The sequence below is a fragment of the Malaya genurostris genome, chromosome 3, assembly GCF_030247185.1.
Source record: "Malaya genurostris strain Urasoe2022 chromosome 3, Malgen_1.1, whole genome shotgun sequence".
Taxonomy (NCBI): Eukaryota; Metazoa; Arthropoda; class Insecta; order Diptera; family Culicidae; genus Malaya; species Malaya genurostris.
The window spans coordinates 253,655,995-253,679,561 of record NC_080572.1 but is presented as its reverse complement, the minus strand read 5'-3'; the positions used below and the strand labels follow the sequence as shown (position 1 = coordinate 253,679,561).

At 39.5% G+C, this 23,567-nt stretch overlaps 1 protein-coding gene across 6 annotated transcripts; it reads right to left on the bottom strand.

The window, feature by feature from the left end:
- Positions 1-47: 47 nt before the first annotated feature.
- Positions 48-23,327, bottom strand: LOC131434681 (receptor expression-enhancing protein 5). 6 transcript variants are annotated; one of them, XM_058601662.1, is made up of 5 exons: positions 23,166-23,327; positions 22,706-22,931; positions 937-1,169; positions 726-875; positions 48-645 (listed from the first exon to the last, which is right to left on the bottom strand). In XM_058601662.1, the coding sequence occupies exons 2-4, from the start codon at positions 22,833-22,835 to the stop codon at positions 768-770; spliced, it is 471 nt and encodes a 156-aa protein (XP_058457645.1). In that variant the 5' UTR covers positions 22,836-22,931; positions 23,166-23,327; the 3' UTR covers positions 48-645; positions 726-767. The 6 variants fall into 6 exon arrangements, with proteins under 6 accessions (XP_058457645.1, XP_058457640.1, XP_058457642.1 ...); XM_058601657.1 differs by having other exon boundaries at positions 776-875; positions 23,166-23,325; XM_058601659.1 differs by having other exon boundaries at positions 776-875; positions 23,183-23,325.
- Between the last annotated feature and the right edge of the window lie 240 nt (positions 23,328-23,567).

Sequence of the window (23,567 nt, the reverse complement as noted above, 5' to 3'; positions counted from 1 at the left end):
ATTCAGGAACTGAATTTGAATTTTCTTTCAAATTTTAGCTACAGAACTTTACTGTGGCGGTTGTCTTGTTTTTATTTAAGTTTATCCAATACAGAAACTGTAAAAATATTATACGCTTAGTGTCTTTTACCATAACCACATGCAGAGTGATGTACTTTCGCTTTAATTTGCTGTGCATTTTTCATTGAATTTTTTAAAACGTAAATTACATTGGCATAACTCCTCCCCAAGAAAAAATCAACTAGTTTACCGACACAGCTTGGTTCTAGATTTGCAGGTTGTACCGTCAGCTATCTGATCCAACTTCAACTCAACCTACAGCTATATTAACAAATTGTACAAAACAGAGTGCATTGAAAGCATCGCCTAACTTGGATGACCGGTGGGAACATACAATGTACAAATAGAGAATATTTCCCAGTTTTAATAGTGAGCGAATTGATCAGAGGTGTAATAACTGTTACCAAATTGATTAAAATACGACGAAAAGGATGACATAGATTTATCTTCCTACGCTCAGCAAGATGTTGAATTTAGTAGAAATGTTTCGATTACTACGAGAAACTTATGACAGTTTCTTGGAGATTACGTCGCCTGCCACCTGTTTTATTTTGTCGGCAGCCTGCCCAATTAGATTGTCGGCACCTTTGGGAAGAAAAGAAAAAAAATAGTTATTCGAATGGTTTATGCCAACTTCAACACTTTTCATGTGAGACACGACTTACCAGCTAGCTTTCATCATGCTTGCATGAATTAATCGCATCAATCTACTTACTTTTCTCGTACTTCTTGAAGTAAGGTAGAATGACCTTATTATACATGATAGAGGATCCGTTGTTCTCAATTGGTATCATGCACCAAACGAAGAAGATGCACTGTAATAGAAAAAGTTTTGGTTTTTTTAACTGTGCTTACAATAGGAAGAATGCCAAATACCTTCAGTAGCCAATAGAACGGTATTATCTGTATCAGGAAAAAGCTGACATGTTCGAACACGGATAGCACACCGTAGATGACCCAGTAGGTGAGCCATCTCGTGTCGTCCTCCTTGGTGCGCGTTTCGATTGCCTTCATCGAGATATACGCTGGATAGGCAACACCGATTGCATTACATAGGATCTGCGCAGCATATCCGAAGGCTAGATATAGAGCAATAAAGGCAACGCCACCTGTAAATATGTAACAAGTGAGGGATGTTAATTAATTTACCGAATCACAGGAAAATTTGAAGAACAAGTAAGAAGTTAGACTGTTTTAACAAGGTGGAGAAAAAATATTTAAGACAAAAAGACTGAGAGATAGAAAAAGAGATACGGACCGATGACTGTATGTAGGTGTAAATTGAACTTCGATGTGAGGTCATTTAGTAGACAAGATACATTAAACTTGCGAAAGGTTTCTGTAAAATTACTAACTCCAGGGTATACCTGAAGATGCTGGGGAACAGCAATCAAAGCACTCGCATATAAGTTCTTTGTAGGGTCTACGACGTTCTTTTTTATCTAGCATGCAGAGCTGCTAAATGTCACTATAAACTAGCATCTTTTCACGGCGAAAATTGGAAAGCTTATGTCACTGGACCGCTGTCAACCAGGCTCTACCAATCATCATATCTCGGTTAATTGCGTATAAGCAAGTGACAGTTTCTCTTTGTTTACTTTCTCTTCTATTAATTACCAAGCGGTTTTCACGTTTATCATTCAACTCTTTGCATGAAATGATATCCGAAACTTTCGACTTTCAAACAGAATAGTGATATCAAAGAAAGTCTTTTTAATCACATCACAATAATCGAAAGAGAGAGTGATTAAAGAGAAACTGTCACTTGCTTATACGTCCTAATGAAAAATCAACCGAGATATATCATAATCGATCTGTCATAACTTGAATTCGCTTGATATTACACTCACCAGGACAATCATTGATTGCTGATGCGATTGATATTATCTTCATTTCTCCTGTCACTGCTTGATTACGATGTGACTAAATATAATTCAAGCAGCATAAACATTGAATTAAATTCATTTACATCAATACACTCCGATGACTTTTGAAAGAACAATGAACTTTATCAATTTATGTTTGTGTTAGTACTCTCATGGATTTTTTTTAGTTCAACAGGGAATAGGAGAATGAGAGAGAAAACAAAAAAGTCGTCTGTCTTTGACTGAGTATACTTCTACTTGGTCATAGAACTATCGAGTATCTCAGAGTATTTGACAGACATTTTGACCGTACCGATTACAGTTGACGATGATTTCAGTCAGGCTGTCAATGTCATTTGACATGACTGACAATTTGCAATTCTGCTAGCATGTTTGTGTGACCTTGTATCGCAAGTCGCATTTGCTATTGTGTACATTTATTAAAGAATTACAGTCTAAACGAGAGATAAATAATTTCAAACAAGTCGCAGAATCTCAGCAACGTTTAGAATTGAAACAATAATTGAATAAAAATGGCTACTGAACGGCTTAAACTTAAATATAAAAAGATGAAAATAGCTCGGTCAGTGTATAAGTGAATAATTTAGCATTCATCATTCCCACATCATACTTACAATAATTAATGAATTTATAACATCTAACATCTAACAATTTTTATTGTAAAATTGTAGGATTAGCCGTTAGAGCGCGAATTTAACTTCGAACAATCGATATTTATGCTACCAATAATGCATCGAAATTTTGTTTCCATACACACTTAAAACCAATTCTCGAGCTCGGTAATGTAAAATGCCGAGACAGATCGGCAACACACAATTTTGCTGATTGCTCATTATTCAATATTATGTTTTCCGAGATTCGTTAAGTAGATTCACTGATTTTTCGGCAAAGTACATTTTTTTGCCGAGATTTGGCAAAATAATGTGCGTTTGCCGATATTTCGAAATATGTATTATTTCATTCAATTCAATTCAAACCGAATGTGAAACACACTTACGATCTCTCTACTGCAGTAAACTGCACACTCTGACACACACAACGTTCGCTGACGTACCGAACCGGCAGCAATCAGTTCTTCAACCGATTCAAATCAAAGCTCAGTTTAACTACCGTCAGTTGATATCTTGAAGTAACAAAATACCTCTTTCAATAGTGTGAGAGCGGCCTTCAAATGAGGTTTTTGTAAACATTCGAATTTGATCAAGATAATAGATGAAAGGCAAACCAGGTAGCTGAAATATCAATTACAGAACACACATGAATTAATAGTCTCCTCTTTCAGTTTTCATTTTTAATACTTATAAATGAATTCTATTCATTCAAACTTGCTCACTACCAAGAGCGAAGATAATGAAGGAGCTAGACTACTTGGCACTTGAAACTCAGTAAGCAAAACTTCAAATACTAGGCACGATTATTCAACTGACGATGAATTCTGGGAACTTCACTTAAAAAGTGCAGCAAAAGTCATATGAATTTGTATCGATATTGTTCGGATGGGGAAGTACCACAATCTTGATAGCAGCTAAATCGCAGCTTCAAAGCTGTAATATATTCTGTAATAATTATTCGATTTCAATAAATCATCTTACACTTACATTTTCGTCTTCTTCTTCTAACCTCTATCCGAAACAGTCTGTGATTAGCGTTTTTAACAATGCTTAGTGCCCTGAGTTCAACAATTCATTAATATGAGTAATATTTAAACATACGATTGACTTACTTGTGATACTATTTAATCTAATTTGCATGCCCTCATAAACGAGCCGTACTGCTATCTATGTAGATACAATAATCAAATTTTTAGCAATTTAGATTTTAAGTTTATTACTGCACCGCACTGCACAGCGTATACTGACATTTACTTATGCTACAGACGATAGTTTGGCACGCGGTTATGTTGCCTGACGTTTTCTACTGACATCTATGCTCTCTTTCGTTGACAGCGGTGACCGGTGTTGAACTTCACCACCGCGCACGAATCAGCCCTGCGGTTTCGTAACATTCCCCTGCCCGTGAAGTTCCGGACCGTCTCCCGGATTCAACACGTCCAGAAGAGCCAACTTTACTGCAGGTCTGTTGAGTAACCCATGCTTCGTCTGCACAACTGCTCTACGAACTTGTCCGTCTGGAGCCTTGGTTACATCAACGACTCTACCTCGTAACCAACCGTTCCGCTTGGATTCTTCCACAACTAGAACAAGATCACCGACTTTGAGCGGCTGAACAGGTTCGAACCACTTAGAGCGCCTAGTTAGCGTTGGGAGGTATTCCCGAATCCAGCGAGACCAGAAGTGATCCACTAAACACTGTGCTAGGCGCCAACAATCTCGCAAAACGTTCTTTCCGTTGTTCACTGGTAGCTCTGGTTGTGTAATTCCCTTCGTTCCGTATAACAGAAAGTGGTTGGGTGTTAGCGACTCTTGCTCCGACGCCTTCAATGGGATGTATGTAAGTGGTCTAGAGTTAACGATCGATTCGGCTTCTAGCGTTACGGTTTCCAATACCTCGTCACTAGGATGATGAGGGTAATCTGCAATCGCTAACATGGCTGCCTTTACTGAGCGCACCATTCGCTCCCAGGATCCGCCCATATGAGGCGCCGATGGAGGGTTGAAAATCCAGCTTGTCTTAGCACTCGTGAAGGTTACCGCACAGTCTTCGTGAATATCTTGTATCTGTTGTTTCAGTAGGTTACTTGCCCCAAGAAAGTTCGTCCCGTTATCACTGTAGAAAGTCTCCGGAGAACCACGACGAGCCACAAATCGCCTGATGGCCATGATACACGACTGAGTGGAGAGACTATGTACTATCTCGAGATGTACAGCACGTATCGTAAGGCACGTAAATAATGCCACCCACCTTTTTACCAAACTACGACCTTGTCTCACTTGAATTGGTCCGAAATAGTCCAATCCTGTATGAGTAAATGGTCTAATCAATCCAGTAACGCGAGCTGACGGTAGCGATGACATCATAGGAGGAACAGGAATTGCCTTTTCAACGCGACAGGTCATGCATCGCTTTGATATCTTCCGAATTAAAACTCGTAGTCCGGGTACGACAAATCGTTGACGCATTTCATTACAGACCGTCTCGTTGTTCCCATGGCGAAACTTTCGGTGATAGCTTTTGGCCAGAAGATGTACTGCAACGTGCTTTCTGGGTAGTAGAATCGGAAACTTGGTATCGTACGGCACAGTTGGTGCCTCGGATATTCTGCTGTTCATCCGGATAACACCGTACTCATCAATAAAAACCGACAGTCGGTATAGTGCACTAGACTTCGGTATTGAAACTGGACTTGTACAGTTTTCTCGACTACGACGTAGAATGGCATACTCATCTGGATACGATTCCGCTTGTATCTGCTGCCATAAAAGGTTCTCTGCTAGAAACAATTCCTCCTTAGACATGATACACGGTTTGATAACTTTTTCACCTTTGAATCGGCGCCCAGCTCGTAGTACGTATGCTGTAGTCCTCAGTAAACGATTCCAGTTTGAGAACCTAGAAGCATCTATCAACGAATAAGGAATCGTTCCGTGGTAAAGAAACACTGAACGTAATTCGGTTTCGGCCTCTGCTCGGTTCAATGACGGTTCTGAGGGCCAGTGATCTGGTGTTTGATACAAGAATTCTGGTCCTTTAAACCACGGGCTGTTTGGGTCAAAGTTCGGCCCGTCCTTCCACTTGGTGGCAGCATCGGCGATGTTCATTCTCGAAGGTACATAGTGCCACTCATCTACGCTGGTTGTAGTGAGAATTTCTCCTACACGGAAGGCTACGAACTGGTGGTATCGTCGACTGTCGGATCGCAACCAACAAAGCGCGGTAGTAGAGTCCGTCCAAATGAAGCGGTTAGTAATTTTGATGTCTAGCGATTTAAGCACAGAATCCACCAATCTCGTTCCGATCATCGCCGCTTGTAACTCAAGACGTGGGATAGATAGCGGTTTCAACGGAGAAACTTTGGTTTTTGCCGCTACCAACACGCATCTAGGCCCGCCACTACTGCAGAATCGTAGGTATAGAACAGCCGCACAAGCTAGTTCGCTTGCGTCTACGAAGAGATGAGCTTCCACATCCTTGAGCATGGAACTGTTGACCCCTTTGAAAAAGCAACGAGGCACGCTGACAGCATTCAGTTTCTGCATCTGTCGGCACCAAGTCCTCCAACCATCTCGCAATTCGACCGATATCAGGTCATCCCAATCCGTTCCACTTCTCCATATTTGCTGCATTAGAACTTTGCCATGCACAACAAAGTGTGCAATCAATCCCATCGGGTCGAACAGAGACATGACCGTTCGCAAGACTTGACGCTTAGTTGGTATACTTTCGCTTTCAACTAATGCTTTGATTTCCTCCTTCATGTTGCTCAAATCGAATGTGAAGACATCTTCCTTCGGTATCCAGATCAGGCCCAACACGCGTTCTGTATAGAGTTTATCCAGGTTCATAGATACTTGCTGTCGCTCAACTGTTTCACCGATACCCGTTAGAACTTCGTCCGAATTTGAGCTGAGGTTACGGATCTCGAACCCCGCCTGTCCATGAATATATTTCACCTCTTTGACTAGTCGAATAGCTTTTTCTACGGTGTCTACACTGCCCAAAAAATCATCCACGTAGTGGTTATCCCTGATGGCCCTTGCCGCCCTTGGGAAGATTTCGGCAAACTCCATTGCATTCTTGTTCTTGACGAACTGCGCAAGACTCGGTGAACAGGTAGCTCCAAAGGTGCATACGTCCATGACGAAGATTTGGGGTTCTAACTCAGGCTGCATACGAAAAACGAATCTCTGTGACTGCTTGTCTTCGTTCCGAACACTGATCTGATGGAACATTTCTTTTATGTCGTCTACCACTGCAATGTCTCCCTGTCGGAAACGCAACAGTACCGAAATTAGTTCCACCAAGAGATCAGGACCTTTTAATAACATATCGTTCAGCGACACACCGCCTACACGAGCCTTGGCGTCCCAGATCAGTCGCAGTTTGTCTGGTTTCTTGGGACTCTGCACTAAGCCTAGTGGTAGATACCAGACTCTACTCGCTTCCGTAGATTGAATTTCTTCCGGAGTGATACGATGGGCGTACCCTTTCATTTCGTACTCCGAAATCTGTTCCATCACTCTTGATGCAAGAGCCGGTTCTTTACTTAACCGCCTCTCCAACGCTTTCATGCGCCGTAGTGCCATCGGGTAGCTGTCAGGAAAACAGATGTGATCGTATTTCCATAGCAATCCTGTCTCGAACGCACCGGTGACCCGCTGAGTGGTGGTTTCCATGATTTGACGTGCTCGTTTGTCCTCGTCAGCCTCCGGCTTTACTGTCACGCTTGACTCTTCAACGGCGAAAAATTGTTTCATCCACTGATGCAGATCACGATTTGACATACCGTCGTCTATGTGTACATTCAACTGCTCCATAACGTTACTGTTCTGGGAGCTCTTTCCGAAGATGCACCATCCCAGGCGAGTTTTAGTCGCCACTGGCTCGTTGTTATTACCCTCTCTCGTTCGCAGTGCTGTCAATAGCCGGATATGCTCGATTCCGATGATTACCCCAGGAACTGCGTTGGTATAGCTCTGGATAGGAAGGCCTTTCAGATGAGGAAAAGTATAGGACAGTTCTTCGTAGTCCAACGTTTGTGCCGGTAAGTGCAAATTCTGTACTGTTCTCACGTTATGAAGCTTGAACTTCTTTCCATTTCCGTGAATTACTACGCTGATACGCTGCGACTCCTTTTCCTCTCTGGTAATATTTCCAGTCCAACTTAGACAGAAGCCGTCTGTAGGTCCTTTGATTCCCAAAGCCGACGCAATATTACACTCCAATAAGGTTGAGTTGGACCCGTCATCGAGAAACGCATACGTGTGGACTTGTTTACCATTTCCATGTATCGTTACTGGCAAATACCGAAATAGTGAAAACGACATCGTACGGTGTAGATTCTGGTGTACTACCGTATTTTTGTTACCGGCGACGCTTATTAGATCAGCTTTACTGGAAAAGTTCCCAGAATGCAGAAGTTTGTGATGATGTATTCGGCAACCATTAACACCGCACTCCGTTTTAGTACGACATGGCCATTTCCGATGTGGCACTAAACAGCTTCTGCACAGCTGTTTCTGCTTAACGGTCTTCCATCTATCATCGATATCGAGCGCCTTGAATTGCTTGCAGTTTGCAATCTCATGGTTTGTTTTATCGCAAAACATACAAGCCTTTATACCTTGCTCTGGTAGCGCCCCATTCTTCTCGATGGCTTTGGATTTTCCATCCCGTATCTCCTCAGCGTGTATATAAAGCTTCGGTTTGTCTCTGCCTGATTTAGTTGATTTGGAGTTGAGGGTAAGCGCATCCATAGGGAGTGTAACCTCCGATGCCATCAGCACTAGTTCCGACATAAACGCGCTGAAGGTCGCCAAGTTGACACAAGTAAATCTACTTTTGTAATAAGACCACTGCTTCTTGAGCTGAGGTGGAAGTTTCTCCACTAGCTCATGGAGAAGCATCGGATTACACAAGTGATCAGACAGATTAGCGATACTCATATGATCTACAACATTTTGTACCGCAAGACCGAAATCTATCTGCGACTGCAAAGTATCAGTCTTAGGAGAAGGAACTGTTCGGAGCTTTTGAAGAAGCGAGTATATAAGTATTTCCGGTCGCCCGTACAATCGACGCAGTGTATCAATCACGAATGGAACCGATTGCGGCATGAGTAATCGACTTTTTACTGCGTCTAACGCCTGTCCTTTCAAACAACGTTGTAATCTCGCCAGATTCTCTGCGTCACTGAATCCACATGTATCAGTCGAATTGCAGAACGAACTGTAGAATATTGGCCAATCTTGCGGATCTCCGGAGAAGGACGGTAGCTCCCTTGGCATAACTTGCCTTGCGGCCATTTGTTCGTTCGTTGGTCCACAGCGCCCTGGGACAGCGGGTCGATCTATATACTGTTGCTGTCGTTGTTCGATCTGAGAAACGGATATGGACGAGGGTACGGACGGCTGATGGAACGGAATATCGAATGGACGTGAAGTGACGTGGGAAACTGGTGGTATCAACACATTCGTATTTGCACGGTAGCCACCAATATTTGTAAGCATAACGTTTGGCTGTGATGAAATCGGTATGTAATTATTTACCATCCCTGGTACATCATCGCCAAAAGGCCCGGGGGGTTTGTTACGGGTCCATGTCGTTTGACAAGTAGTGCTTAACGTTGCTCCAGTATGCACACTCGATACTGATAACCCAGGGCATTGGAAGTTAACCGTACTGCCTCCCATCCGACGATAATGTTCCCCAGTCAAGCATGACTTTGTTGGATTAGTTGCAACACACCGACTGGCCGCAACACTGTGCGCGGGAGTATATGGTTTTAACTCTTGATTTAAGGCAAAGGTATTTTGTGGAAAGATGGAATTATAGCTACACACTGGCAAGGACCTATAGGTTACGGGAGGTACTGCTGACACACTTGTTACTACTAGCGTATCATGAATCATTGACCTACTATTACTAGAGGAATGTATGACTGCATTGTAGTTGTACTCTAGTGCCCTACTCGTGCCTAACATATCGTTATTACTAGCTATTATTTCTGATTGTTGATTACAATCCGATCTGGTAGGAAACTTAACAATAGATGGCGGTGCACTGTTAGTAATCTTCCGCAGGACTCGATCGGTGCCTATCTGCTCCAGAATGTTTGTTTCTATGAACGAACTGCATCTAGTCCTATGTGAAGAACTCACCGGTGCTCGGCGGGGAACGTCGATCGTTATTTCCGCATGAGATACATAACCATCTGAACCCACTGGTACCAAATCGTGGGATACAATCTCAGCAGCAGAACACGGAAAACATTTACCATCTGTTGAATTTGGTGTTGATGCTGATGCAGGACCAGAAACTGCTATGTCAGGAACGTTCGATGTAGGTGGACTTGAAGTGATGAGAGCTGGAATACCAGACTGCTGAGCTGCTTCAGTGTTAACGATCATTGGCGAAGGATTACTGGATGACACTACTTTCACATTGTTTGATGTGTCCACTTCCTGCTTGCTAAGCCACGTCCGTACTTTCTCCTCGCTAGCTCGACTGCTCAATCTCGATTTCCTACTGACTCCATCTTCTGAATTATCTGCTTCTGCTAGCAGAAACTCGTACTTTTTCTTCAAGAAAGTTTCCTCCATCTCAGCTAATTGCATCCTGACATTTGCTTTTGCTGCTTCTTCCTGCTGTATTCTTTGCATTCTTAAAGCCTTTTGTTCCTCCAACATTTTTAGGTTAAGTTCAATTCGACTTGAACATTTGCTTGTAGACGAACGACCGACTGACACACGTGATTGAATCATGGATTCCTCTTCCCTGCACTGCTCACATTTCCAACTGCGATTGATATCCGCAATGGAATCTGTCACATTTGCACATCCAAAGTGCATCCATGTCTCACAGACATCACATCCTACGAGATTATCAACTGAATCCGGGCGATCGCATTTAGTGCAGTGTTTCGCCACCTCCATCTCGTCGATATTCGTGATGGTAATATTATCACAAGAAAATCTTTGAAGATTGTTCGGATGGGGAAGTACCACAATCTTGATAGCAGCTAAATCGCAGCTGTAATATATTCCGTAATAATTATTCGATTTCAATAAATCATCTTACACTTACATTTTCGTCTTCTTCTTCTAACCTCTATCCGAAACAGTCTGTGATTAGCGTTTTTAACAATGCTTAGTGCCCTGAGTTCAACAATTCATTAATATGAGTAATATTTAAACATACGATTGACTTACTTGTGATACTATTTAATCTAATTTGCATGCCCTCATAAACGAGCCGTACTGCTATCTATGTAGATACAATAATCAAATTTTTAGCAATTTAGATTTTAAGTTTATTACTGCACCGCACTGCACAGCGTATACTGACATTTACTTATGCTACAGACGATAGTTTGGCACGCGGTTATGTTGCCTGACGTTTTCTACTGACATCTATGCTCTCTTTCGTTGACAGCGGTGACCGGTGTTGAACTTCATCACCGCGCACGAATCAGCCCTGCGGTTTCGTAACAGATATGCTGACGGTCAGTGGCCATAAATTTCATTTTCATCTGATATCACTCGATCTACAATCCATCCAGTAAGTATAGTGGCATACCGATTAAATTTGGCACCTCGGGGCAAGATAAGATTTGCCGTCCCCATCCTTGGTTTGGTTGCTTTTGGTAACAGTTGCGCTCGGAGCGAGTGCTTCCTTCGCCCCCTCCCCCTCTAAATACACCACTGATCATGTATAATAACTACCAATTATTGTTAATTATTTACAGAAAGCTCCTGCCAGATCCTGCTTTCGTTTGCAAGAAGTATAATCACAGGATATGTCGAAGAACTTCAACGACATGTCAACCAACATATTCGACATTCAGTGTTGAGTCCGAATTACATATTTTACAATTGTACATCCTCGAAACAAAAGTAATGTGATTTTTTTTGTATGTTTCAACGGAAATATTAACAATTGAAAAAAGGAATTTTTTGTTAACTTTCAATTGCTGTTGGTTCAGTAATTCATAAATTTCACTTCGTAGCTTTTAGCGAACATTCAGTAAAGGTGATACCGAACATACAAGAAAATTTTTGCTGACAATTTCGGTAATAACTGACATTTGTTAAATTTGCAAGGTTTGGAATATTCATTCACCGGTGAATGAATATATAGTTTCCATTAGGTTTTGCACGAACATGCCATAACCTCACAAAATGAACAGAATTAACTTTTTTTGACAGTCGACGTGTACTTGTTTACAGTAAAAACGTTCATCAGAAGTTCATCGTTCGAATGTAAAAATTGCAAGTCGCCTCACACTCAACAGATTCATACATATATCGCTCCATGATGCTGGAAACACATACAGGGCAATCTTTTTAGTTATTTTCACTGTGGAATACGTTTTGAACAGGCACTTTTTCGTCATTTTTTAATTTTTAACTTGCAGTCGCAAAACAAAACAAGTGCACGGCAACTGTCAAAGATGAACTTGATTCATTGGCAGTTCATTTATGTCATCATCGTGCAAAACCTAATTGCATAGTGAGCGAACAATCCCACCGCTCACAAAGAGTACGCCTTGCCAGCCAAAAAGAACCGCACAAACAAAACGCTAGTGGAAGCAATTATATGCCACATATACACAGATGGAACAGTGTGTTGGTATTAGAGTCTTCATGAAGCACAGAAGCCGTGAATAATTGTATTTTCTCTCTCGTGATCTGAATGTCGTTCCTCTCACAAAATAATTCATAGCAAGCAAACTATCTTCACGGGGATAGAAAGTGATGAAGATCATATGTTAAGTTTTCGCTAACAGACTGATGACTGGCTCTCGAATGTTTCTGCGAGCTTCGAACGCGAATGGTTGGTAATGATGACTTTATGCCACGAAAACTGTTGCATATCACTTATTTATTTCGTGTCAAGTGAATAGAGGGTAAGAATTCTTAGTTAAACTTGAATATTATAAACAGTAGTAGCAGGGGTGCAGGATTAGCGATGGCGATCTAGCGATCTCAGCAAATACTGCAAACAAACAAACGCTTCGTTTGCTGGCTGCTCGAGAGAAACTAACTCTTGCACTCTTGTTACTTATGGGGTTAGACATTCTCTCATACCGAGACAAGGAGAAACAGTAGTAGGGGTGAATATTGTTCGCTCTCTTCCATTCTCGTGCATGGACAGCCATTCCAATAAAACAACAAGGTTCACGCTTCCTCAAAAGCGACATGGTTCATAAAGCAGGTATATTCATGAATATCATACGCCGTAAAGCATGTATATTCATCTTCACTGCTTCGTTCATCCAAACCCTGCAAATTTGAGATTACCGAGACTCCGTACTTTTATCTTTTGCAAAATTCAAAGAAAAAAAAGTGGGCAGACTTTTTAAAATTGTTTTTAGATTTCTTCAAACGAACGTCAGTTCTTTTGCTTCCAAAACAAAAGTGACAATTTAGAGCAAACAATAATCGGATAGTTGGACCAAATTTTATAATTTCCGAAAAACAAATCACATTTTATTTTTGTTTACTTTTAGTTTAGTAGAATTGCAATTGTGGGTAGTTACGACACAGGTTAGATCGACACAAGCTTCTTCCGAAAAAAAAGTGTGCAACTGACTGAATTGGCTACAGAGCATTGGGCGGGCTGTTCTTTTCGTTCATTGGAACTATCTTACATAAAAGACACTAAGTCTGTACAAAGGCAGCGGGATTAACTGTTCAAGGAAGTTTCTACTGTGGCTTTGATACTATTTGATTTGCTTCACTGTAAAAATTGTCCCGTCTTGGCTCAATAGGGTCGTTTCCTTTGCACGACCGAGTTCAAGATTGGCACTACATTCTACACCGACGATGGTGAACGTTCTGGTCGTCTAATTGCGGTGGCTACTTAAAAAAAAATATCAAAAAATTTCAGAAATTGGTTATATCTAATCGTAAACTGAAATTGCATGAGATAGCTGAGACCGTAAAGGTATAAGTTGTGGCAGTGTGTTTACAATTATACATGAACATTTTACTCTGAGAAAGTTGTTTTCAAAGTGGATGCCACGTTTACTAACAGTCGATCAAAAACAACAACGTGCAGCGTTTGGCCATGTTAACAAATGATCAATCAGATTTTTTGCGCGGATATGTAGCAATGGATGAAACATGGATCTATCGCTTTACTCCGAAATCAAAATGATCTTCATCTGAGTGGGCTGAAGCAGGTAAACCCCGTCCGAAGCGCTCAAAGGCACAACAGTCAGTTGGAAACGTTATGGCATCAGTATTTTGGGATACACATGGTGTAATCTTCGTCGACTATCTTGGGAAAGGAAAGCAATCATAACTGAATACTACATAGCGTTGTTAGATCGTTTGAATGCAAGAATCAAGAAAAACGATCTCATATGTCGAAGGAAATAAAACTGAATCACCAAGACAATGCACCGATTCTCAATTCCATGGACGTCATTCTGTTAAAAAGTTTGCCCCAAGGTAAATGTCTTAACAGATGTGCCGAACACAAACGTGTTTCGCCATATACTGGCCGATTCAGGCAGTGATCATTAAGGGGTTAACCAATTAGTGTACATAGAGCACATAACAGCATAGCGCCAGCATATGCCGAAACACGATTTTGTTCGACACGTTAAGATATTGAGACTTTTGTGCACATTAAATAGTGCTCTGGAAGTAGGAGATAGTTTATGTCTGCTTAGCGGTTTATGTTGAACTGCTGAGTGGCATAACAGTTCCACAAAAATGTTTATGCACTGATGAGTCGAAGACGAAACATGAAGAGTATGTTAAAACGGTTATGTGCCCTATGCACAAAGGTCTGCATTACTTCACTACCATCGACATAAATGATCCATCTCATAGTCAAATGTTAGCTGAATCTAAATTACAGGATTTTTTTTTCGATAATGTAAAAAGGTTTGAATTCGATACACACGTTCTGATCAGCCTATCAATCATTGTTCAACGATTTTCGCTAGCACTTCTAATTAGTATTCGAATGACATTGAAAACACAAAGCAGGTGGACATATTTGCATGAAATATCTATAAATAAATGACTATTATACGAATTACCGTTGGAAACATTTTCTGCATGGCAGAAAATCTGGCAAAATGTTATCTTCACTATTGTCACTATAAACGAAGTAAATACATATTTTAATGACATATTTACCAATAACGGTGCATCGAGTTCGAATATCGAGCGACTGTTGCCCATCTGTGCTGTCCTTTGCGTCCTCCTCCTGCATTGTTCTTCACGGATGAGTCCTTCAAGTATCTATTAATATGCCAGCTAGCGAAAAAATATTTGAACACCGCACACTCCGGCTATCAGTTACTTGAGTCCTGTCAAAACACAAAACGCACACCGGAAAACACACCCGCAGGCGCCACGTCTCACAACACCTTCTCGATATCAAACACGGACAATCTGGTTGGTAATGAATGATCTACTGGCTGTACCGCCAGAGACCAGTACGACTTGGTTAATCATAAAATTTTCCTCTCGTTATTAGACATGATTGTTCGAAACCGCGAGTTTCCCAGATTATTTGTCTGCTTCTCTCGTTCGTCTCCCGATGCGTTAAGAAACGGGAAAGCAAGTTTTTCGTGTACGTGAACATGCCAATGTGACTTCCCAGGACCAGGCGAATACCAAAGAGCACCGCTACACAGCGGTTTATCAAAATCGGAACATTTCGCGATTTCGACTAGGTCCCAAATGAAAATTACATGCATGCCACAAATACAGCAGTGTTTCTAATAATAACATATTCTGCTAGGCGCAGTTAATTATCAACTTTAAAACGACTGGCGAATCAGTTTCTTTGTCGTGATAGCACTTGGTTAGGGCGGTCAACTTATTCTCAACATACTAAACAGAGAGCAGGAAATGATTGTTTAGAGTTTGAACTTATTGAAAACTCTAACAAAAAACTACAAGGATCAGCCCCATGGGGTTGTTCGCAGCCTGTGATTTCGGTTGAAACGATAAACTTTTTCTCATTATTAATCGACCTCATCTTATATAAATTAGAAATCAATCTTAAGCACTCAAAATTTACCCCGAGGTAGTTGCAAATTTCTCTGGTGAAAACGACATAACATGGAATTTCATCCGCACTCGCATGACACAAGATCAGAGCATATCAATTAAAGCAGGGATTCCCAAACTATTTTGGGTCATGGACCTCTTTACTAAAATTAACTTAGGCCTCAGACCCCCATTAACAAACTTCTTTGAAAATTCAATTACTTGCTAGACCTCATCAACCTCCATAGTCAGTTTTCGTTTACGTCGACCCCCACAAAAAGGATATCGACCTCAAGGGGTCTATGTCGACCACTTTGGGAACCCCTGAATTAAAGCTTCAAATCATTTTATGGCACTTTTTGTCTAGCAACAACCTACCTCTAGCATGCTACGCGTAGGACTGCAACGTTAGCTATAACTTCGCTTATATTTATAGATTCGCGTGCTTCCAACGTGCTTCTGCATCAATTGACCAATCAGAGCGATGCTTTCCCATTGATATATCGCTTACTCTTTCAAAATCGTCGTCTATGGCAGGGAAATCCGGTATGCCGGAGATTTTTAGCAGACAACAGGACACTAGTAGCTATTAATCAACATTTCAATGATATACAATTAAAAATACATGGCCATGAACATTCAAATCATTACGTAGAAATATTTCGAATCAATTGATGAAATAATATTACTGATTGAAACTAAACTGACTTAGCTATAAGTGTTCAAAAGCTGACCACATTTTTACTTGTATTTACCCTTGAATTTCTAATTTACACCCCTACATAGAAAATAAAGAGGTGTTATATACCCCACATTAAAATTATTCCGCATACACGGATGGATATTTTTCAACGGAAATGAATGTGGTTCCAAAATAGAACTGATTAGAAGTTTAAAACAGCTACTGGGTGTCGACTAAAATTCCCTTATTTTCCAAATCGCTTTGCAAAAATCTAGGAATGTAAACATTTGACAACTTTTTTTTTGTTTTTATAATAATATCGTATCTTTATTTACATCCTTCAACGGGAGTGATTATAAGTGAGATCATTTCACTAAAAACAAAGACATCATATTAACAAGATATCCAGCTCTCACATTTCCCGAACAAATCATTGGCAACAACATTTTTTGCGAGCATGGCGGCCTCAAGCGAGTTCGCATCGAATCTCGTACACAGAAGTAAAAGAGAGAAATGTCAAATTCGTGCGCGCCAAAATAGCAGCACTGCGCACCCATACAATTGACATGATATGTTAAATGTGAAACCGTGCGATGGCGTTGCTGAACTGAAGATTGATTTCGCTCCAAGCTGACAGGATCTACTAAAAATCAATGCGTCGAAAATCGTTTCACCGAATTCGTCAAATTTATTTGATGTCTTTCGGGCTAGAACTCTTCACCAAAGGTGTTCATTTTGTAGATGACTCAGGGTGAGATTATATCTGGTTACCCATCGTAGGTAATCCGATCCTTGCGGGGAAGCAACCTCTGGTAGAAATTTCATCTGTCTAGGTTTACTAGTCTTGCACGGTTTATTGATTAGCTGAATCCGAATGAGTGAAACTAAGGCCTAATGGTAACCAGTGCAGTAAAACTTCATTCAATTCAATTGAAACTGAATGTGGAAAACATTGACGATCTCTCCACTGCAGTAAACTTCACTCTCTGACACACACAATGTTTGCTGACGGCCCAAACGGGCAGCATTCAGTTCATCACTCGTTTCTCTTCAATCGAGGCTCAGTTTAATCACCGTCAGTTGATCTCTTGAAGTAACAAAATTACTCTTTCAATAGTGTGAGAGCGGCCTTCAAACGAGGTTCATGTAAACATTCGAATTGGTTCTAGATAATAGATAAAAGACTAATCAGATAGCTGAAATATCAATCACAGAATACGCATAAATTAATTGTTTCCTCCTTTAGTTTTCATTTTTAATATTTTACTCCATTTATAATTCTATTCGTTCGAACCTGCTTACTACCAAAAGCGAAGACAATGAAGCAGCTAGACTACTTGGCACTTGAAACTGAGCAAGCAAAACTTCAAATGACTAGGTACGATTATTCAACTGACGATGAATTCTGGGAGCTTCACTTGAAAGTGGCAGCAAAAGTCATATGAATTTGTATCGACGCTGACGGTCAGTGGCCATAAATTTCATTTTCATCTTATATTATTCGATTGAAAATGAAATTTTACTGCACTGATGGTAACAATCATTCAGATAATACGTCAACAAGAGTTTAAAGATCAATATTTGATTTAGCTAAATTACCATCCGACGAAACCACCTTTCGTTTTTCCAAAATTTGTCTATACTGAATGTTGAAAAGAGCCAAACAAATTTTAACCCCCTTTTTAAAATAATATAAATAATAGGTATAGAATTCGCTAAAACTTTTAAAAAAATCAAAGATACAAGGTAATTAATGTAAAAATGTCAATGTCACATAAATAATCGGGTTTACCAGATTTGCCGATTTTAATGGTCGATGATTGGCACATTGTCACAAATTTGAATTACCGGTAATTCAATTTTCTCCCGAAAATTTTCATATCGGCAGTAGTGGTTTGCAATGGTTTTTTCGTTTATTCAATATAATAAATAGATATCAACAATGAAACTAAACTCGGAGTAGAAGAAAATTGACTTCAAAGTGATTACTACTACTTAAACATGGAAAATCTTCAGAAATGTGTAAAATTGGGTAAGGTTAGGTTTTTTCGGATCAACATTTTTTTAAACAGAAACCAGTGTAATGTTGATTTCTTTAGTGCGTAATAACATATTCCTGCGCTTCTTTTTCTGATTTTAATAACTAAATCTTCCATATGAAAATCTTAGTTTAAAACTTTTCCGTTTTTCTGAAAACTGCTCGAGTATCACTTATGGTCTTATACAAAGTTGCTCGATTTTATCCAATCCCGATTCTGGAAGTACAGGATGATGAGTATATAAAATTCGAACCGTCATAGAAAATGACAATACACAAAAATCATCAAAGTTTGGCTCAAAATTATTTTAATTTGTTCGTCATAGTAATTCAAGGCCGTTTTAGGATATGCTGGTCTCTGAATACTGGTTCCGAAAGTACCGTAAATAATAATCAAAAAACGGATCTCACTTTTTTGATGATAGATAGTTTGTTCGCTATCTTTGGCTAAAGACACTGAATTTGAATCGTCATCAATTTCTTTGAAGTGGTTAAATCGAATTTTACAAAATAAGACGGTCTGGGTTCCTGTTCCATATCAGGAGATACTTTCTTTCTACTTTCAGTTACAAGATCTTTTCAATGATTCATATCTCATATATAACATAATTTTACTAAACTATCACTTCATTCAACATAACAATTTTTTTAAAGGTATCTTAATTTTTCTATATAATTTAGAAATCCTTGGATATTTCTCCGAGCTTGTAAGAATAATTCCATCTGTAAAGTATCTTTTTGCCTTTCTCATATAGAAAGGTTATGCAATCACTGTGAAAACCGAGTTTCTAACCGAGGCCCGGAGGGCCGAATGTCATATATCATTCGACTCAGCTCGACGAACTGTGTTTGTGTAACAAAAATGTGCACTCGATTTTCTCGGAAATGGCTGAACTGATTTTCACAAACTTAAATTCAAGCAAAGACATCATATTAACAAGATATCCAGCTCTCACATTTCTCGAACAAATCATTGGCAACATCCTTTTTTGCGAGCATGTCGCCCCCAGGCGAGCCCGCATCGAATCTTATACATAGAAGTAGGGGAGAAAAATGTCAAATTCGTGCGCGCCAAAATAGCAGGGTTGCGCACCCATACAATTGACATGATATGTTGAATGTGATGCCGTGCGATGGCGTTGCTGAACTGAAGATTGACTTCGCTCCAAGCTGACAGGGTCTGATTCAAGTCTCTTGGTCCCATAAGGTGCTATTGAATTTTACCCGAATCAAACTTTCGGTTCGGGAGTAACGGGGTAAAATGTGCAAAAAAATGAAGAAAAAGTGCACTCGATTTTCTCAAAGACCACGCAATAGATTTTCTTCAACTAAGATTTAAATTAAAAGCCTTGTAGTTTCATAGGTTGCTCTTGAATTTCATCTGGATCCGACTTCCGGTTCGGGACTTATGGGGTAAAATGTGCAAAATGAACTAAAAACGTGCAATGGATTTTCTCAGAGACCACTCATCCAATTTTTATAAACGTAGGATCCAATGAAAGTTCTTACAACCCCATATAATCCTGCCTAATTTAATCTGGATACGACTTCCGGTTCTGGAATTACAGACTGATAGGTATGAACATTTCATTTTCAGGGACGTGTTTTGTGGAAAGGTTATGCAATTTCTTGAAAAATCGATTAGTAAAATTTGGTCCGGAAGGCCAAGCGTCATATACCATTGGAATCAGCTAATCGAGGTGAGCAATGTGTATGTGTCAAATAATCTTACTAGGTTTTTTTCGGAGATGGCTGAATTGATTTCGACAAACTTACATTCAAATGAAAGGTCTCATGGTCCCATACGGAATTCCCACTTCCGGTTTCGGAGTTATAGGGTAAAGTGTGTTAAATATTGTACATCGTCACTTTAATCGACGAAACAAAAACCGCAAAAAAGTTTCTAAATTGGGCTCAAAACTCCAAAAATCGATAGCCATTACCACTAAACAAATCGTTTCCTACTCGCGTCTCCGGTTCCGGAAGCACCGAAAATAGTGATCATATATTCCAAAATCGATCTCACTCACTGTTCTCAGCGATAGGCTCAGCGACCGATTTCTACAAACTGTCATTTACACTTAGGCCCTTTAGTCGTGGTGCGACCCAAATCTTTTGCAAACGCTGCTTCTAAATAGGAAACGGACAAAACATAATTACACTGATATCTTTCTTCACGCGGTTTTTATGCATTTTTTTCACGCGGATTTCCGAAGTTATGCGGTTTTATTGATTTGTCCTAAAAATGCATGAAACTTCGAGATCGTTATCCCGATTTTTTTTCTAAAAACAATTTTTTTGGATTACATCAGATCTTCACGTTTCATGCATTTGTAAGACATTTGATATAAGAAAAAAATTCCATAGTTTTGCGGTTTTTTACGCGGATTTCTGAAGATATGCGGTTTTTTTACGCAATACGTATCGCGTAAAAAAAACTCCTCTGTGTATTATATTATATTTCAAACGACCGGGTGTTCGGTAGTCTTAAGTCATAAACACAGTGCTGTAATTTAACCAAAGGTCACTTTCACTTTCCTTTGAAATTGATCAATTTCATCACCTCCAGAACAATACATGTGTCTATCATCACCGAGCGTTTTTACCGAAAGATTTGGAAATTTTTAAATAGACAATCATGTTTTGATCGAAAAGTAAAAAGTGTTAGAAAGCGTGATTTCAGTGTGCGTTTAGTTAGCATAATTTATTGTTGCACTTCAGTAAAGCGATCTCGTCCGGATGGAAAAATACTACTACTCGCAGAGCATCAATCCGTAACGCTTCAAGAAAATACAAATTTCACTTTCAACAAGACAATATTGCATGTAGAATTTCACGCTTTTCTAACGTTGATATGTATCAGTAGATTGAAGCTCACTTTCGAATGCAATTGTTATGTTACCGAACGAATACTATCAGATCAAGCAAGGTGAGCGTTTGACGTGGTGAATTTATGACGATAATTGAGAAAGAACTGCCAGCTCAAAATTGGACTGTATTTCGATCACCTAAATGATGAACGTGGCTAATGGAACAGCTATGCAAGTATACTTTATCACCATTGTAAACACACCTGTATGCTATCGTTCTACGCATAATTGTACTACGTTTCATACGACTCCTTACCTGTATAGGGTAAACATGTGTAAAACGACAGATCGATGCATTGTGAATCAGTGAGAACAGATTAAACAGTAAGTGTAATTATTTTGAAACCGGTTACCTTTCATGGGCCAATTAACAGCGGCAGATGTCTTGTCGCTGAGTTGCGGGGATGTAGCGAACTGAAACAGCTCACAACTAAACAAGCACTGTTAAAATTATACCATGCTAATTCACAACTTATAAACATGAACTGATAACGATTTATTAAAATTACAAGCTCAAACTTATTAATGTTTACAATCAATTTGAAAGACAATTTTTCATATCATTCAGTGCGGCAAAATAAAAAAAGTGTCACCACACATAGGTGTAAAATTTCTTATCTGTCGATTGCCAATGAATCGAAAAGAATTGCTTCGTATTTGAAGATATCGCCGCGAGCCGATTAACTCTGGAAGAACCAAGAGGTGACTCACAAAATTATGACGAAACATTTTTTTTCTTTGTGGTGTCTATTTAGACGGCTAAGACAACTCACGGTCCATCCTGCCAATGACGAAACATTCAGAGAACATGATACAACTTTGCATAGAACGGTAGTTTGCTATTTGAAGATAATATTGAAATATAACGTGAACAAAAATGAGGCCTTTTGTTTACTTTCTCTTCAAATCATCATGGGTCCCTTACACAACTTTTCCTAAACGGTATGATGAACTACTTTTTGGATTAACATAATTTGCGAAAAGCCTGGTCGAAAGCGCAAATGCAATCAGTTTACGGAAGAGAAAGTCGCATCTCTCACTCTCATATGTTCATTACGTCACATCAACTTGCACATAATTTTATATTGAATGATAAGTAAAATTAATAATACTTTATTTCAGCGTATACAGATTATTATAGTTATATACAAAGATTATGTTTTTCAGCTATCATGTTTCAAACAAAATGTCTAGATATCAAATTATTCAATTTTTGTAACTAATTGAATAAATAAAAAAAATCACCATGGAAAATAAATAATCTTGATTAGTAAATTTAGTGATCAACTTAATAAAGCGATTTTTTTAAATAAGGCAATTAAGCATTTCATTGTTTTGTTTAATTTCATCTAATCGTTTCACATTGATTTCGATTCATATTATGCAAGTCAGTGAGATACCACATGAGCCCGAGCGAGTCATTGTCATGGTCACTTATCTCGAATGCATTTGTAGACTAACACGAATAACCTCAAAGCGAAATTCGCTGGGTTTGTTAGCACCGTTCGTTTTAATATTTTGTCTTTCAGACTTACCTAGAAATATATACAGCCTCGGTATGCCGGATTGCGCTTCAGCCAAATTGAAGGCCTTCGTCCATGGTTTGGTTTGATCCTTGAGCGATGCTTCAATCGATGTCCGAACCTCTTCTATTTTGTTGGCCATCTTTTTGAATGCTTTGAAGATCAAAAGCACAAGCGGATATTTCTTGCAACGGCAAAAGCTAGCGATGTTTATCGATCGACCGGGTACTATTGGATACTGAAATGAAAAATAACCTGTACATTCCGGGCAACGATATGTGCAAATTCAACGAAAGAATAAAATTTTGCTCTCGAAAAAACTATTTTTAGGATCAATTTAAAACGATGGAATTGTGTGAGTTGAGAGCATTCGTGCGGAGCTCAGCAATACACGTTTTGGTCAACTTCATGATAACAATACCAAAATTCGAGAATGAAGAAATGAGTTGAAAAATATGACGCAGTCACTAACGTTTTTTGTACAATTACGTTTTGTTGATTTTACATCGATGATTCGTTTGCAGCACAGAACAACTTTATCTGACAACGCAAAAAATGCACTCAACAGGGCCTAACAGACGCAGCAAGCGTTTAATGATTCCAATCCTGAAAAGCCGCCTCACGCATTTAAAATGACAGATGCTACTTTCTGACAGTCGACATAAGAAGACATATCCACGGTCAGAGTTGCCAATGCTGCAGATTTAACTGGCATTAGGTTTTTTACCGTCACTGCTAACCTTAATCGGATGAACACATTTTGACAGTTCAGCAGTACTGTTTGTAAACAGAAATTTCTTTTGTTTGTTTATTGACAAATTGGGTCAGACCATTTACGGTCCGTATCGCCTAAATAAAGTTTTAAAACATTTGT

Bases quoted from the DNA above. Each gene is read 5' to 3' on its own strand.
- LOC131434681 (XM_058601657.1), bottom strand. From the start codon at position 22,835: ATGGCCAACAAAATAGAAGAGGTTCGGACATCGATTGAAGCATCGCTC. The intron at 876-936 runs GTATTTGGCATT...TTTCTATTACAG, and splicing joins CGTTCTATTGGCTACTGAAG to TGCATCTTCTTCGTTTGGTG. The intron at 646-775 runs GTAAGTAGATTG...TTCTTCCCAAAG, and splicing joins CTTCAAGAAGTACGAGAAAA to GTGCCGACAATCTAATTGGG.